Source organism: Mesoplodon bidens (assembly GCF_964165515.1).
Source record: "Mesoplodon bidens genome assembly, chromosome: 5".
In the NCBI taxonomy this organism is placed as follows: domain Eukaryota; kingdom Metazoa; phylum Chordata; class Mammalia; order Artiodactyla; family Ziphiidae; genus Mesoplodon; species Mesoplodon bidens.
Window position 1 is genome coordinate 29,668,329 of NC_138161.1, and position 18,461 is coordinate 29,686,789.

The 18,461-nt window shown below is 36.9% G+C and overlaps 1 protein-coding gene across 3 annotated transcripts in view; it reads right to left on the minus strand.

Moving 5' to 3' along the window:
* The window catches only part of LOC308618265 (multidrug resistance-associated protein 1-like), a 100,161-nt gene that overhangs the window by 17,944 nt on the left and 63,756 nt on the right, over positions 1-18,461 (minus strand). For all 3 annotated transcript variants that reach the window (XM_081235857.1, XM_081235856.1, XM_081235855.1), the window contains 6 exons: positions 13,379-13,439; positions 12,711-12,930; positions 6,679-6,833; positions 4,625-4,780; positions 1,138-1,337; positions 30-156 (listed from right to left, as the gene is read on the minus strand). In XM_081235857.1, coding sequence (XP_081091983.1) covers positions 30-156; positions 1,138-1,337; positions 4,625-4,780; positions 6,679-6,833; positions 12,711-12,930; positions 13,379-13,439 — 919 coding nt within the window. The remainder of the gene's footprint in view (positions 1-29; positions 157-1,137; positions 1,338-4,624; positions 4,781-6,678; positions 6,834-12,710; positions 12,931-13,378; positions 13,440-18,461) is intronic.

An 18,461-nucleotide genomic window follows, 5' to 3' on the forward strand; every position in this document is an offset into this window, starting at 1 on the left:
TCATATACCACAAAATCACTATTACTTACATTTAAGGCATAGGATATGGACAAACCAACTACTGCTGAATCCATAGAATTGCCAGCCTGCACAGCAAGCAGTGAAGCGAAGAACAGCATTAAATTGCCAAGAAATTCAAGTCTAACAGACAGCCACCTGTAATAATGGAAAATACTCCTGAACTGAGATGCAAAAGTTTTGGTGCACTTAGTATGAACTCTCCTCTGAAAAGTGAAGAAGTAAATATCAATAGCTGCATTCTCTTTTTTCACACTTACTTAGAACTCAATCAAACAGGATTTTTGCAGTGATAATAGAGTAAATGATTTCTCTGCATAAAAATACACTTTATTTTTGCAGAACTTTGCTTTAAAACTTAATCAGAATTAAAAATCAAAAGAAAAGAACATCAGCTGAAATGATGCATTTATCTTAAAATCCCATTGGAAAATCACTTACCTTTCTGATTACATACACGTTTTTTATATGATAAAATTAGTCACTAAAAGTTAACATGTGCCCAACTACTATTTAATGTTTTATTTTTTTCTCCTCTATGTGAAATGCATAGCTTCAAATTCAAAATATTATAGATTATTGTTTGCAAAGAAAATCCATTCTACAAATATAAAATACAACAAAGAGTCACATCTTTACTAATTCTAATAGCATCCTGTATAACCTTCAAAAAACGTGGGACCTTATTTTCACGTAAAGTAGCATGTACTATTCATACGGACATAAATAGATACACTTTAACTTAAATGTATATTAAATACTAGAAATATTTAAGGCTTTAATATTTTTGATGAAATATCATTAAAAACACTTTCTGGGGCTTCCCTGGTGGCGCAGTGGTTGAGAGTCCGCCTGCCGATGCAGGGGACACGGGTTCGTGCCCCGGTCCGGGAAGATCCCACATGCCGCGGAGCGGCTGGGCCCGTGAGCCATGGCCACTGAGCCTGCGCGTCCGGAGCCTGTGCTCCACAACGGGAGAGGCCACAACAGTGAGAGGCCCGCGTACCGCAAAAAAGTAAACAAACCAAAAAAAACAAAAAACACTTTCTGTTTAGAAGTTAGTGAACAAAATATCCAAGAAGAGACTAGTCCTGAACTGGGTATGTGGATATGACTTACCTGTTTGAAATCACATTGTTGTAGAAACAGACCAAATTCTCATTCACCACCTCTTTGTTTTGCTGGATGAACCTCTGTTCATGTCCAAATGCCCTGATAGTGGACACCCCAAGTAGAGTCTCGCTAAAGTGGGAAAGGACAGGAGAGCGAGATGCTCCTGCCAGCCGCCGAATCTGCCGAGAGCTTGCCATGTAGTACCTCTAAAAGGAAAACAGAAAGAGGCGGTTGGGAAGGTGTAGCCAAAATTGCTTCAATAGTTTGAAAATGGCAAGATCCTTGTGTAGTGGATACTTGTGTCACTAAAGAGCAGCCCCCAAAAGATAAGTTCAAGTTCTAACCTCCAGTACCTGTGAACGTGACCTTATTTGGAAATAGGCCCTTTGCAGATGTCATTAAAGTTCTTGAGATGAGATCGTCCTGGATTTCGGGTGGGCCCTAAATACAATCTGAGTGTCATTATAAAAAATAGAAAAGGAGAAGACACAGACACAGGGAGAAAGCCGTGTGAAGACGAGACTGGAGTGATGGACCTAGGAGTCAAGGAAAATGCCAGGGGTCTCTGACAGCCACCAGAAGCTAGGAGAGAAGCATGCAACAGAGGCTCCCTCAGAGTCTCCAGAAGAAGCCAACCCTGCCTACTCCTGGATTTTGGACTTTTGGCCTCCAGAACGGTGAGAGAATAAAATGTCTGTTGTTTTAAGCCACCAAGTTTGTTACAGGAGCCCCAGGAAACGAATGCACCTTTGTAACAGTAAAAACCCCAAATTCTGGATAGCACAACTAGAACATAACTGGGCAAAATTTCACTTTGATAATGCTCTCAAACACCCATTATTGAGTACCGACTGTGGAAAAAACTCTATGTTACATGTTGGAAGTGTGGCCAGGTGGTTAACCCATTAAATGAAGGAAGCCAACCAAATGTACAAACAGTAGTATTTTTGTACCTAAATATAGTTATGGAAAAAATTTTCTTTATTTTTTTCTACCAAAAAAACCAACGTGGCCACAATTATAATTGACTACTTCCCCTCTGACTTGGGCTGAGGACAGCTGTGATGGGTGGAGACTGGAGAGCTGGAGGGAATGTGCCCTGAGTTAACTGGACCATCCTTCATCAGCCCCACATAATTGCTACAAACTGGAAATGAAAATAAAGAGTTTGCTACATCTTGCAATTTTTTTTCATGAAAATCTTCAGATCTGGAATTTTATGTAAAATTTCTAATTTTAAAAATGTCTTCATTTTGGTAAAAACATTAAGCAAGCTAAGCTAAAACGTACCTGAAGCTACATGTGGCCTGTCAGCTTACAGTTTACAAGCTCTGCTCTATGCTAAGTGCTCTAGAGAATACAAATGATTACGGCATTCTGAGCCTGCAAGGGGGCTTAAGAGATTGTCTCAAAGGTAGTTTCATAAAAGTTCAATGAATTATAGAAACCCTGGGGTCCTTCCATGAAACTGACCAGAGCATTGAGCTTCGGAACATTTGATTTAAATCAGTGCTTCTCATACTTTAGTAAAAATTACCAGAAGGAATTTAAAAACACAGACTTCTGTGAGAAATTCTTTATTTCCCCCTGCTCTATTAGGGTATGATTAACAAATAAAAATTGTTTATATGTTGGTTGTAAAATGTGATTTTTTAAAAAAGAGATTCTGATTCTATAGGCCCATGGGTCCAGGGACCACACTTTGAGTAGCACTGACCTAAAGCAAACCTCTTATTTTACAGGGAAAAGAGATGAAGCCTGGAAAAGAAAGTGATATACCAAACACAGGAGTCAGAAAAGTAATTTGAGGCTCCTGAATCTTCATTCAGGGCTCACCCTATAAAGTTCCCCCTAACAAGACATGGTTTCTAGGCTCTTTTCCACTCCTAGACACCCTGTTATAGTGCACCAGACACAAGACTATCACTTGTGATATGTTTTGTTGTTTTTGTTTTTGTAAGCAGACACAATTGATCAACTCCATTCCACAATTTCTTGATTTTTTTTTCTAACTATAAGACATAGTGTCTGCCCCAGAGGACTTACAATCACATTGAGGAGACAATTTTTGGTCTAGTAAATAAATAAATAAATAAATAAATAAATAAATAAATAAATAAATAAATAAATAAAATGACAACAAGAACAAACAAACAAACAAAAAAACAGCCTATAATGCTAGCAGTATAATAAATCCATAATACTTACATGAGTCATATCTCTTTGCCCTACTTTGGTAGAGAATGCTTCACACAGAAAGTAGAATATAACCTATGCATGAAGGGTGAGTAAGATCCAGACAGGCAGGGAGAAGTGGGACAGCATAGGAAGTAGAAGGAATAATGATAGTACAGGTGTAGAAATGAGCAAATGATTAACATCCTGGTTGGACAAATTAAACTCCAATATGAATGTGAAAACTTAGGTTGAGAAAACATTAAACTACAAGAACTGCACCCTTTTGTATAAAGAGCCTCAAAAAACTTTTATATTTAATTTGAATATGTGTTAAGAAATTTTGTTTTTACACTACAGCCTCACAGTGACATAACTTTGGAATTCAAATTGGTTGACCACATTTTTTTTTTTTGCGGTACACGGGCCTCTCACTGTTGTGGCCTGTCCCGTTGTGGAGCACAGGCTCCGGACGTGCAGGCTCAGCGGCCATGGCTTACGGGCCCAGCCGCTCTGCGGCATGTGGGATCTTCGCAGACCGGGGCACGAACCCCTGTCCCCTGCATCGGCAGACTCTCAACCACTGCGCCACCAGGGAAGCCCCCGGTTGACCACATTTTAATTGGAATATAAGGATATATACATATCATGAGAGATCTGTTGTAGTTCTTCAAGCAATAGTTTGTTGATAGCAGGGATAACAGGGCAAAAGGCAATATGTGCTTCTCTCTTGGATCTTCAAGCAAATTAACTTTCTGCTAAAATGTAAACAACACCTAGGTTTTATGGTGGCCATAAAAATGCACAACTCAGTTCTCCTGTTGCAGGGCCCATAGCTGCTGAACTGACAGCCCAGCCGCTGCCCCTCCAAATCCACTACTATAGTAGAATGAAGGCCATTTTTCCCACAGGTGGCTCCCAGGCAAAGACAGAGCATGGCAGGGGTGCTAAAACAAGCCCATTCAGGGGTCACGTGGGAGCATCCACTGGGCAGTGTTGGTTGTGGACTTCCCATTCATTCAACCAAACCTCTTATGGAACCGTTCTGCAGTCCAAGACTTTTCCTACCCGATCCTCTTCCTTCTCCCTCGAAGGGAGCAGACCTGCCTCACTGTCGAAGGGCTCACCCAGCCTTCTCTTGCTCCCTCTCCTTTATCTTTTACAGGCATTTCTCCCAGCAATTCTCTAGTACATCTAATCCTTTCTTGATGTCTGCTCCTTAGAGAACCTTAACTAACAGGCAGTCTAAGTGGGTCTGAAACTATATTTGACTGTGAACCTATAAATTATTAATACACATACAAATCTGTGTACTTACTTGTATAGTGAAATAGAGGAAAACCAAAGGAATAATCCCCAGAGTGAAGAGTGGTAAAGCTCCCACAATGACCAAAACTGTTCCAATAACTTCCAGTGTACAATTCACCCAGGTCCGTAAGTAGTAATGGAAACGCATATCAATTATAAACATGTCCTGAAAAATTTGATATCGAGTCACTTTATTTTTAACTTTTCATGGTTTAAAATGAGGGGAAGAAGACATATATCATTCAATGTAAAAATAAAAATATTTACCCAGATGTGACAATCTGATTATTAAATATCTAACTATTCAATATGTGATCTTTGCCCTCCCCAGCCCACCCCCATGTATTTTTCAGCTGTAACAATTAAGAGGGTGTTCTAGTACCAATATGTCTATGATCAAGCAATTTGTACTTCCCAATGACAACTACATGGCACTTAATTTATATGACTGAAATCAGACTCTGTCAAAAAAAAAAAAGAGTCCAAACCCCAGTAGTTGGATATTCAGAGGCATTGGTCTACCATTATTCACTCCCTAAAAACTGTAAAACACTCCTGGGTCATTCTTATCCACTGAGAACATGTCCAGTGACCTTCTTGGATAGCTGGATCCTGCCAATATCAGAAGAAACAGGAAAACAAAATAATCTTCATTTACAAAATTAAAAACTGAAAGATAGAGGTGGACAATAGGACTGAGAAAAGGACATGGGAAGGTCATGCATCAGTTCACATGTAACTTAAAGCTATGTTTGTGGTATATGGTATGACCTTAGAGATCCCAGGGAATAGGAAGGCACTCAACCTTGAAGGGATGGACTATTCAGTTTAGGACAAAACCGATAAAGAATGGAGATAGAATTTTATTTATTCTCAGCCTTGCTTTGGGACTTCCCTGATTATCTCACATACCAAATAGTGTAAGAGCATCATATTCATATGTAACTTCCTGCCTGTCTTTAAAACACCTTCTCATATTCTCATCTGTTCAAGACCCAATCATTTGTCATGTTACTGTATAATAATGAGAGTTGTTTAGTAGGGTCATAGAGATATGTCCACTGGGAGACAAAGAACACTGGTGATCAAGTTCTTCTATAAACTTTCAAAGAACAGTGTGACATTGGTATGATTAAGCAAGATTTAATACTCCATCAAGAATTGATTATGCTAGGTATTTTCATTTATATTTTGATGTTTTATCCTCATTTTTCCCCATACCACACCAAATGTTTTTCATATACACAAAAATATATTGCCATATTTTAAGATCATGGCTATGCACTGTCTAACACAGAAGCCACTAGCAATATATGGCTATTGAGCACTTGAAACATGGCTGCTGCAAACTGAGATCTAACAGAAGTCTATGATACAAACCAGATTTTGAAGAGTTTGTAGGAGAAAAATAAAATATTCAATCAATAATTTTACATTGATTATACTTTAAAGTAAGGTTTCAGATATTTTCTGTTAAAACATATGATTATAAATAATTACTTCAACTGTTTCTTTTTACTTTTATATTGTGGCTAATAGAAAATTTTAAATTACCACTGTGGCTTGCATTACATTTTATTGGACAGTACAATTACAAGTACTTAGTAGTAAACACAATGAGTAAAACCCTATAGGTTAGCAGAGACACTCTGGAAACCTCTACCCATCCCCCCATTTGCCATTCGTGAGTTGATAGTTCTTTTAAAGGCAGAATGCTTAAAATCTGGATATGTCGATATAGACTTACATTTCTCCCCCTCCTCAGCATGAACCACTGATTCTCAAACTAAATGTGTGTAAGAATTGGAGTTGTAGACACCAGAGCACATGTACTTCTTGGATTCTTTCAGCAATTTTTAAGGGTTATTTTAAGTATGTGTGTAAGATGTGACTCTGCTATACATCAATTATAAATGTCTCAAGAATTAGAAATAAAATAACAATGAAATCTACCCTAAACGTAATCTCATCTTTTTAGAATGATATTTTTTACAAATGAGATAATAAGGTACTAAATGTGGATCATTTATACGTATGCTATTTAATAAGGTATGGCTTACTTACCTTGGTGAATCGATTGATGATCTGGCCTATGGGATTGGTTTCAAAGAACTGGAGTGGCAGATGCAGCACATTATCCAACAGTTGAGCATGCAAAGTTTGAGAGGCAGCCAAGGACCCTCTGGTGAGTACATAAGCTCCCGAGCAAACAAAGAGACCTAAACACAAATTGTTATCTGTGACATATTAACCGCTTAAACTCTGAATTTTAACTCTCAAAAGATTGCTTGTAATAGCATTTATTTTTAATGGAAAACTCAAATATCAAACTTAAAAATGTATCACTGTGGACCAAACTAAGTGTAAATGCATATGGTGCATGGAAAATAAATATGGACACTCTGGTGCACTATCAGAGCAGGGCTCTCCTTATTCATGAGCATAGGTTCTAGAGAAATGCTCTAAAGATAAGAGATCAACCGGGTTGACAGAATTTTAGCAACCTATTAACGTTATGATGTCCTGAAAGACAATGTGGTAGTCAGTGGTGCTGCTAGACAAATAATTTCAGTTCTCCTAGCTTCTAGGTCCATGGTTAGAATTGCACTTTCTGACCTCCATGTGATTGATGGAATCAAATGAATAGTTCTGAACAGTAAGTTGAGATACTTCACATGATACTTCCAGGTGTCAGACTTGCTAAAGCTCCTATTCCCTTTGCACAGTGCCTGCCAACATTTAAAATAGTGGTTGGATTGCTTCTTCAACTTGGGCCCTAGAATCAGAAGAGGCCCTTTCCTGACCTACAGTGGACAAGTGGTATGAGTCATGAATAAACTATTTTTGGTCTGTCAAGCTATTACAGTTTGGTTGGTGAGAAGGTTCTTGAAAAAACTAAAAATTAGAAAATATAAATGATAAACATGTAGCTTCAGTGGAATAGGTTAAAACACAGTTAATAGTATCTATTGACTATTGGTAGCTGTGTTTGACAAAAATATAACAAGAAAGAGACAAGCTCAGAAAAGAACTATCCAGGTGCGTAAGAAGAAAGGACAAAGAATCCCCAAACTGGGGAACTTTTAGGGGTGGAGGAAGAAATGCTTGGTTACAATGATTGGCTCAAGGGTGGATATGTGACTCAAATTGTTTCAAGGAGAGTAATTTCATGGATTTCTATGGAAAGAGGTTCTTTGTAAGAGAACATTTTCATCACCATGTGAAGCCTGAGAATGCCTCAAGAAAAGAGGAAAACGAGCAGAACTGAGAAAGCATGGTGGACACTTCGTTTGAGACCCTGGCTCAAGTGTGTTTAAAAACTTGTGCCTGGACTTTTCCATTTGAGGCATCAGTAAATTTCCATGTTATTTAAGCCATTTGCTCTTGAGTCTTCTGGGATACATAATTGCACCGCTGATCTCTACTATACAAAATTGTTAGTAAAAGTGTGTTGCCAACAGGATTCTTGCTCCATTGTAGGTATAATGTTTAAAACAAAACAAAACAAAAATAGTTAACCCTGTCCACCTCAAATTCTTTTAGCTAGTTCCTTTATATTTTAAATAACATCACACACTGCTCTTTAATAATTTCTTACTCTTAAATACTTTCTATTATTTTCCTACCTCACTCCCCATACTTTCTTCTAGCCCTTCCAAAAATAGGTTGTTGCCCTTTTGTTCTCAAATATTCAGCGTTTACATTACTACTAAACATAATGTTCATGAAGTTCAGTAAATTTATAATGCTTGTACCACTATTTTTCTATGCAAGAAGCACTAATCTATTACCAAACAATTCAATAGTCAGCAAATCTCTTTGGAATATGTTTAAATTCAGCAGATAGTCTGTTATTTCTTTCATCCTATTTCACCCCCTCATCCTGCAACATAAACTACTCTCTTGGAACCCTCTGTATTTCCGCTCTAAACTGGAAATTTTTGTGGGAACAGGCTTTAGTATTCTTCAGTTACAGAAAATGTTGTTAAATATTATGCATTTGATCATTTCCATCTGCATTTACTGTGTCTTATTGTATGGATGTTGAACATCTTGGATTATTCCTCTAATTTTTTCTTATTTATCATTTGCCATCTATGTTTTGGATGTTGTACATCTGGGACAATTTCTTCCGATTTATCTTCTCACACTTGTACAATCTTTTTAAGTTCTTTAAATTTTTAAAGAACTTTCTTGTTCTTATTATTGAACTTATTTAAGCACATTCTGCTCTTGCTTTGCCTCTGCTTTTGAATATCTGAAGATACTAATTTTAAGCTTCTCTTACATATCAAATATGACTATTTTACTTCTGGGCTCCACTGCTCTATTTGGTGGCTCTTATCTATACTGCTCACTTGATTAAAATGCACGACCATCCATCATTATCAGTTAAAACATGCAAGATAAAGACATGGTGAATTAAGAGGTACCTAGTGTGGCTTTCTTCTGACTGTGTACACATTAATTTCCCCCAATCTCCTCTGAATGGAAATTCCACTTGAGTGGGTGTGACACTGGAAATCTCATATGGTGATCTAGACATGTAGGCTGGAACTTCTCCAAAAGCCACATAAGGAGGCTTTCTTCTATGTATGTCACACACACTAGGAACCCTAATTTCCTTTTTAAACATCAGCTTCCTAGTTTTCACTGTACTACTACTGTGCCAGTTGGTAACAGGAGAACAATGTTCTAGTGAATCACTTTGATTATTTCGACGCTACTCAATCCTACTCTCTGTACCTGAGCTCCTCCACAGCTAGACTGAACCTCTCCCTATTCTTTTACAGCTTCATCTAGTATCTGTTCCTGGTTACAGGTTCTTCTACCTTTGATTATCAGTATAATCACTTATGTAGACATTTATCACTCTGAAATCCCCTGAACCCTTTACTTTTATATTTATCCACTGTCATTTCTGTGGAATTTTGTGAGGTAAGTAAAGTAAATGATCCACTCACTCATCTTAGACTGGTGTACTCCTTAAACATTGCACTTTGAAAATAAGCCTCCTATATTTTACACATTGGGTTGGAAAAGGAAGTTCCTAACAAGGGGGCATAAAACACAATAGATTAAGGATGTTCAGATGCCCTAGAGATTCTAAAGGAAATAGCTGGGAACCAGGAATAAAATGTTCAGGGCTATTTCTTTTTCAGAAGATAAGGTAAGATCTTTATTATTGTTATAAAATATAGATGCAATGTTTTCTGCTTCAGTACTCCAGTTTTCTTTGAATGTTAGCCTTCTATATTATTCATAGCCTCTGGTATTAACATGTGAAAGTGCTATTTATGTTTTAAAGCTCAAAAAATACTGTGAGCTTTGATGATGTCAGTGAATACAGCCTGCTCTTGATTGAACCAGGTTCCATAGGACACAGCTGCAGACTACTAAAAAAATCAGAAATTATATATTTTCATCTCTTAAGAAATAATTTATAATTGTATTTAATAACAAGTCAAACATTTAAGTGTTTTTAAATGCAAAAAACAAAAATCCAATCAGGAAAAAATCTTTTTGATTAAACTCTGCATAATCTGTTACCTTTACTACAAAATACTTTCTATACCTACTGATAGTTAATTAAAAGTAAGACTTTACACAAGTAAAATTTTGAACACTAAACTTGCATACCTTGTCTAGTATAGGAAAAACAGTATTTGCTCACTTAAAATATTCTCCGAAGGATATTGAGTCTCCCTTAAAACTGTAACATGAGCTCACTGGATTGGTAAGAGCTTAACCCTCCTATATATGTGTGACAGACATAGATATAGAGATGTATATGGGACATTTCTTTTGCTGCTCAGCATTCTAGATGTCTATACCTACTTTTTCCTCGAGTTGCAAACCACAAGCCAAAAAACTTGATTCACTGACTCAAAACCAAACATATTCTAAGTCCTTGTATCTCATTTTAGTCGTTAACATAACAACTCTTTCCTCAATGAATGTTGTTAACAGAATGACAAAACAAATATAAATTTGTCTCACAATATTTGCTTACTTTCTGATGGAGATACTTATAAGAAGTACTATGGTCACACAATAAAAATAAGATAGGAGAGCAGAAAACAGAAGCAAGGCACTAAATCACAAATTTTTAAATGTTATCTTCATTTTCTGTGACCAAAAGCATGCATCTCTGTTTTCCCTTATGCATATCCCTAGATAGCAAGACTTCCACATAGATGGCTTTGTTATTTCTTATTTGAATTTATCAATCTCCTTCACTTTGTCTTCCTTTCTTCTTATAAACACATAAAAAAATGTCTATTTAAAAAATCTTCCCTTGGGTTTCCCTGGTGGTGCAGTGGTTAAAAATCTGCCTGCCAATGCAGGGGACACGGATTCGACCCCTGGTCCGGGAAGATCCCACAGGCCGAGGAGCGGCTGAGCCCGTGTGCCGCAACTACTGAGCCTGCGCTCTAGAGCCCACAAGCCACGACTGCTGAGTCCACGTGCCACAGCTACTGAAGCCCTTGTGCCTAAAGGCTGTGCCCCACAATAAGAGAAGCCACCACAATGAGAAGCCCGCGCACCGCAACAAAGAGTAGCCCCTGCTCACCGCAACTAGAGAAAGCCTGCGCGCAGCAACGAAGACCCAATGCAGCCAAAAGTTAATTAATTAATCAATTAAAAATATCTTCCCTTTAATTGTTCTACACTTTTGAATACTATACTTTTGAGTGTCTTTCTTCTTACTCTTTCAAATCACCTAATTTCTTTGAAGGACAATGTGTATCTATTCTGCTACTGGGGAGAAAAAAAAAAACAGCAGAAAAATATGTATCCACACTTCCCATTAAATGTGCCCCAAATTGAATTAATCATTTCTCTGCTCTACCAACTAACTTCCCTCATCCCTGGTTTCTTTATTTTTGTCTTCATTGTTCTCTCAATTACCCAAACTTCAAAATCATGAGTGATGTTCTCTTCCTACCCACAAATCAGCAATTCTTACATATGTTTTCACTGCAGTGTCTTTCCTATCCATCCCTTTTCTCCAGTCCCACTGCAGCTCTCTGACCCTTCCTCCATTCATACTTTATTCAAATCTTATTGCATTCCCTACCCATTGGTTAGCACTAGTCTAGATGCTTTGGGTGACAAGGAGATGCATCAGATAAGAGATCTTTTTGTACTAGATTATCTCCCATCTAGACTCCTGAAGATCCTTGATTATTTTTTCCCTACCAACCCCAACTTCTCCCTGGTCTCTGACTTTAGTCCCACCAATAAAAATCCATCTTTTTTCATCACTGAAAATTTATTCTTATTCTGAAAAATAACTCCAAATTCTGTTACTTCTTTTTCCCCAATTCTCAAAGTTTTCTACTTGCCTTTCCAACTATCATCTCCAAACTACCTTTCCGTTTCTAGTTCCCCTACTGCCCTATCAATAACCTAAAGACTACTCAGACTGGCATCCTCACCTATGCCTATATCCCCCTCACCTTCCCCATCTCTCTTTATTCACATCTTTCTCTGCATCTATCAGCTTTTGTCCTCTGTGATCCCTGACAAAATTCCATCCATCTTTTTAGTGTCACCTCAAATGCCAACTATGCCTTGGAAATTAATCTCTCAACCAAATATGGCTTTCCCCTGCTCTAAATCCTCACAGTGTTTTCTTTTACTACTTTTACACGAATATTGCTTGCAATGTACTTTTAAGCTTTACTTACAATGCAGTTTTTAAGACTCACTTACTGATCTTCACATCAGTCACAAGCCTCACACATACAGTGGACAGCCAGGTATTCAAGACTTCTGAGTCCTGACTGACTTAACATATGAGACTCAGTTTCCTCAGCTGTAAAATGGGGATAATGACACCTTTCTAAATACTTATTGTCAAGATTAAGTGAGACAAATTGATAATATTCAGTGTGGGCCATGTAGTTGACACATACAAGTTTTTGTTTACTCTTGCAAATATGGTGAATTAAAAACAGGCATTTGACTTATCCCAAAGTATTTGAATATTATGACATAGATTTTTAAAAAGTAAAACAATGCCCTATGTTTGCATCTGAATCAGTTAGGTTAGAAAGAGAAAAGAAAGGCAGCTAGACTTTTTGTTTAACCTTGCATTAATCCCAATAATCCATAGATGTTAAGTTTATTGCTTCTTATTCGCTTCCATTCTGTGAAATCGTTCATGTGCTTTGCTTCTTTTGCCCAGGCACTAAGCCATAGATTCTGTCCAATTCCCACCAAATTCTGCCCCAGGTAAGTGGCCACATTCAGCCATACCCAGAGCCAGCCGAAGGCTTGGAGGTACTTCAGAATGATTGAGAACTTCACCTAAAAGCAAAGTTGTTTAAAAAAAATGTTATTGTACTTAAAATTCACACAAGCTAGATTTAAATCCTGCTCTGACATATCCTAAGCTTTATGATCTTGGTCCAAGTTACTAACTACTCTAATCCTCAGATTACTCATCTATAAATTGGAGTAATACTAGTAGCCATCTTATAAGTACAAGCAAAGTGCCTGCACAGTCCTGAGCACTTAAAAATAAAGTTGAAATAATGTTAGTTACTATTATTAGTAAACCAGAATATACATAGCTAAATAACATTTAATCCTAATTAAACACCACTATAATGTCCACCTGTTCCATTTAATTCGATTTCTTCAAACTATCATATAGCAACCTTCCTCAAATTCAATGAAAAACATATGGTATTTATTAATAACATTTATATTTGAGTGGTTAGTAACAAATAACACTAGTTATTCTGGTGCTTACCCCACCAACAGGGACCTTTTCTTTTCTCACTGAGAACTGTTTTCCTTGATCCAATAAGGGCCTGATAAAGCAAGACGATGTACATTTTTTTTAGGTTTTTAGATCAACTAAACATTTTTTTAAAAGTTATACATTCTCAACCACTTTGTTGCATACTCTTCTGCTTCATTAACAGAGACCTGACTTGCCTTGATAATAACATTGTTCCTTTAATCTTCTGGAAGGGAGATTGTTTATTCTTTTTTACCCCATATATTTTAGGGCCAGGGCATATTGTATGATTTTTTTCACTGCTTCTTCTAGATAATTATCCTTCAAACTTGAGCCAAATCCCTAGATTGTGTAAGACAATGCCATCTGGCTCTACCATAATCTGTGCCTCCGCATCTACTTGCCTCCTGTCCTATCAGAAGACTAGCATCAGGCTAATTCATCCCACTTCATCCTGCTACCATTCTGGGTGATGTCACAGCTGACAAGAACAACTGTATTAAACTCAATCTCTTTTCACCTTCATGACCTTCATACTTCCAGAGTCCTCCATCTGCATTCTACATTGGCCATCAACTTTCATGATCACAAACCATGAATCTTATTACCTGGAACAAATCCACCTCTGAAAACTTGACTCCAATTGTTTCAGTCCCTGGCCATAACATAACCTTTTCTATTTCTAAGTTGTACATTCAGTTACTTTCACTGTATTTGGTTTTTATTCTACCTAGACCCCCAGTTCGCAAATGTAACTTTCTATCATCCTTGCCCCCTAAGATGATTAACGATCCTGGTTTACCTGGGATATTCCTGGTTTTAGCACTGACTGTCCCACATCCGGGAAACTCTCAGCCCCAGGCAAACCTAGGCCCTGCCTCGATTCCTTTTATTATCCAACCTGTACTCCATGATTACCATGTCATCCAAACTGTGGTGACATTCTGAACTTTAATAGCTTTCTTTCAATTAAATGTCAACGTTAAAACTGACAAGTTAGCCTTTGTCACACTTGCTGCCCATCTGTGGAGTGCTGCTTCAAAAGATCATAGAGTCCAGCAAACTGGCTCCACCATAAATTAATATCTTCCTTCTACCTGGGTTTTTATAGTGCCTAGAAATTCTTGCATCTCTCTCAGAAGGGGCCCCCATGTCCTACTTGATGGAGAAAGTCAAAGCAGATAGGGAAGTCAGTCACCACACTTCTACTTTTATCTGCATCTCCACCCAGCCTTTTCTAATTCTCTCCTGTAAAAAACAAAGGTAGTTTTCTCCTCAGATTTAAGGATAACCTTATGAGCTGAATCCCATTCTGCCCCATTTTCTCAAAATACATTTATTAAATATAGCGTTTCCACACTTTCCTGTCGATGACACACTTGACAGTGTTTTTTAAAAATGCAGATTATAAGATTTCCCCTCTAGAAATCTGTCTTTTAAACAAATGATGCAAGGGATTCTTAGCTTAAGGCAAATCTAGGAGACACTGAATTGTTTCCTCTCTTTTCTAATCTTCATCTTCTTCCTTTCTAGCAACTCCTTCCCTTCAGCCCACAGAGAACTCCACATTTTTCTCATCTTATAATTAATACCATCACCACAAAAATGATTCCACCCTCAACTCTATGTTCAGTTACTATCCTACTTCTTGCCTTCTTTCTGTAGCCAAACATTTTTCTGCCAAACCACCTTTCTCTCCTCGAACTTTCTGGCACCTGGCTGAAACGGTTTCCATCAACGGGGCCTTGATAAAATAAGTACAATACTTATTGTTGTACTCATGGGACACTTTAAAAATTATTTCACTTAAACTCTCCATAGCATTTAACATCATTGACCTTTCCCTTGTTGAAGAGACATTTCCTTTTACTTCCCTACCATCACACATTTGTGTTTTCTCCCACCTCTCTGGGCCTCCATTAGTTTCTGTCTTCCTTTAACGTTTATATTTCCTGAGGCTCCATTCTAGTCATTATTTCCTTGCTATGTTCCACACTCTTTTCTGAGCACTCTCATCCATTCCCAGTTTCAACAACCTTCGTCTTTGTGGGTGACTCTCACATGGATTTCTCAAGTCCATGTCTCTTCCTTGAGCTCCAGATCCATAGGGTAAAAAACCTACTTGCCACCTACTTCGTCTCTGCTTGGTTATCTCAAACACACCCTACATGAAACCAGTTATTTCCTACCTCCTCAAAAGCTTTCTCTGGCCACGACACTTCCTCTGTCTCAACATTGACACATTTCCAACCAATCACTAAGTAGCTGTCAATTCCTCTGGAATTGTGTTACTGAAGAAATGTTTGGAAAATACAGAATGGCATGAAGAGGTGGAAAGACAACAGAGGAGAGAGAAGAGAGAAAACAGAGGAGGAAGAGAAGCAGAAGCAAAATACTCATAATGCTATATTCCAGAGATATTTGGTGCTAACATGCTGGTGAGGCTTGTTATAGTCTTTTCTCTATATGTGTGGTATCATAATTCAAATGCTGCTCTATAACGTCTTAATTTTTTTAAAAAATTTACCCATCGTCTTTGTAACTCAGTATATAATGAACCTCAAATATTATTCTATTACAGCATTATATTTTGTCAAATGGCAATATCATATTTTATCATTTTACTATATTAAGATTTATTTAACAAAATCAAAATTTATACTGGTTGCAGATTTTTCCTGCTTTAATTATTGCTGTAATGATAATTCTCTTTACACATCTCTCATGGTCCCTTGTAGGGACATAGGAGCATGAGATATGCTACATTCTAAGTCATTTGATCTATCTAATATCAAACTGACCTCTAGAAATTCTAAACTGAGGTACATGCCCCCATTTCTCCACATTTCCCATTTCGTTTATCAGAATAAGAAATGGCTATTTGATCAGCCCAGTAGTTCTTCCCTTTCCGTCTCTGGCATTAGTGTCAAGAAACATTCTGTGGGAGGTTGCAGTACATGCATGCCCTTTGTAGGATCAGCTTTACCATCAGGAAAAGATACACTATTTAACAGACACTTTCATTGGAATAGCTCCTGGTATATGATTTGGGTTAATTACTGTCATCATCCTTCAAGCCCTTGGCATGGCTTCTGTTTGCATAAGCAAATTTAGCATTGGTGTCAAGCCAAAAAATTAATTCTTAATGTAGCTGGATATAAAATGCTATGAACCCAACTGTTAAAAGGGAATTAAAGCATCCTAATTAGACATAACTAAGAAAGACCAATAATTTACTGGCCACTACACAGGAGGGTACTGTTTTTCCAAACTACAATGTTAATTATCCTTTTTCCACAAAAGTTCTGCATTTGGTCCTGGACATTTTGTTGTGAATAGCAGGTTTTATTTGAATTTTAAAAGAGCAAATTTTTTTTATGCTGGTAGAGAAGTTTTAAAAATGAGTCTTGCTCTGTCCTTCAGAAACCCTTGGGAAAGTTGGCATAATACCAGTCTGCATATTTTTGTATAAAATATATAAAATTAACATACTGAAACCGTTATCCCTGAACTGAGCATACAGTTGCAAAGTATAGAGTATGTATGGGAGGATTAAAGTGATTAATAGAGTCTGACATGAAAGCCAGAAGGGGGCAGTCTAGATACTAAAATAGCATTTCCAGTTTATTTTGGTCAGGGAAGATAGTAATATATATTTAAGGAAATAAAATAATATATACCATATACATTTAAACCAAAAAATGAAAAACAAAATATTGAAACAGTTCAACTTATTTTAGTCCCCATTTGAAAACAAAACTAACATCATAATGTAATTCTAACTCTTAAGTTTCAAAGGGAGGGACTGTCAGTCATTATTCGGTCCAACTTCCTTTCCACTTCCCTCTTGATGGGTAGTTAGTTTCCCTGTGAACCCTTCCATGAGGAAGATTCATTGTTCTATCTCAGTACATCCCACTGTAGAGAGTCTGCATTGTGAAGTTCTTGTCTGTTTGTATCTTCCAATCTCTAGTCTATCTTAATTCTGCATAAATTGGAAATAATTGGGTAAGGTTAAAAAAAATTAAGTTGAAAGTCAGGAAAATTTTCTCCATGTAATGATATCTTACCAAATAGTAAAGCAGATTAAAAAAAATATGAAAACTAGACTAGGAATAGTATAGAAAGTAATAAACTAGGAAATACATGGAAGTAGGCAAAGATGCACATATTTTGGAGAAATGAAAATAGGTCTCTGACCTCTCAAACAAAAGATAAAAATGATATAATTGCCATGCCTAAAAACAAGAAAAGATTGGTATGCAGGGATCCATGGACCTCCAATAACATTTTTATCACAGTCATTAAAAAGTAAGTTTGATGCTGGGTTCTGTTGACATGAATGTGCCATAGGAGAATTGAGGTGATCTTTTTGATGTACTCTACTGAAGAAGTAATTTTCAGCATGCTGGCTTCTGTTTGAGCCGCCAGAACTTGAGAAATGTTTAGAAACCAGTTCTGTAAACAAACGTTTATAGGGATTTGGGTTCTTTTTTCAAGGAGAAATTTTGTAAAAGTGGTTCACAAAAACTTTAAGAGGTTCAATTTGGATATGACTAACCGTGACTTATAAATAGAAAAAATGATTTATTACAGAGGAAAGGGTATGATTATGTTTATAACAATACTTATTGATTTTTAAGATTTAAGCCTTAAAGCAAGCTACTTATTGAGTGTATGGTGAGATTATACACAGGTGAAAACTCTCTTTATAATTTAGAGATTTGAAGATCCCACAGCCCAGAAATTTCAAAGTCTGTTTCAGTGGTTTTTTTGTTTTTGTTTTTTGTTTTTTGCTTTTCTTGAATATCCTTAAAAACTGACACTCATTTAAATGAAACTTATTGTTATAATGGTAAGAAAAATAAAATAAAATAAATGATGGATTAAAAGTTCCTTGAGTGTGCTTTCAGTCTCTAGTTATTTATTCACCCATTCAAAATACTTACTGAACACATGTTATTCAGTGTTTAGTTGAAATGTGTTATGTAGATGGCAATAGAAGAGTGAACAAAAATTCCTGCTCTTATAAAGCTTATAACCTAGAGGTAAGAGAAAGACAAAATAAAAGTAAATAAGTATATTTTCCAGT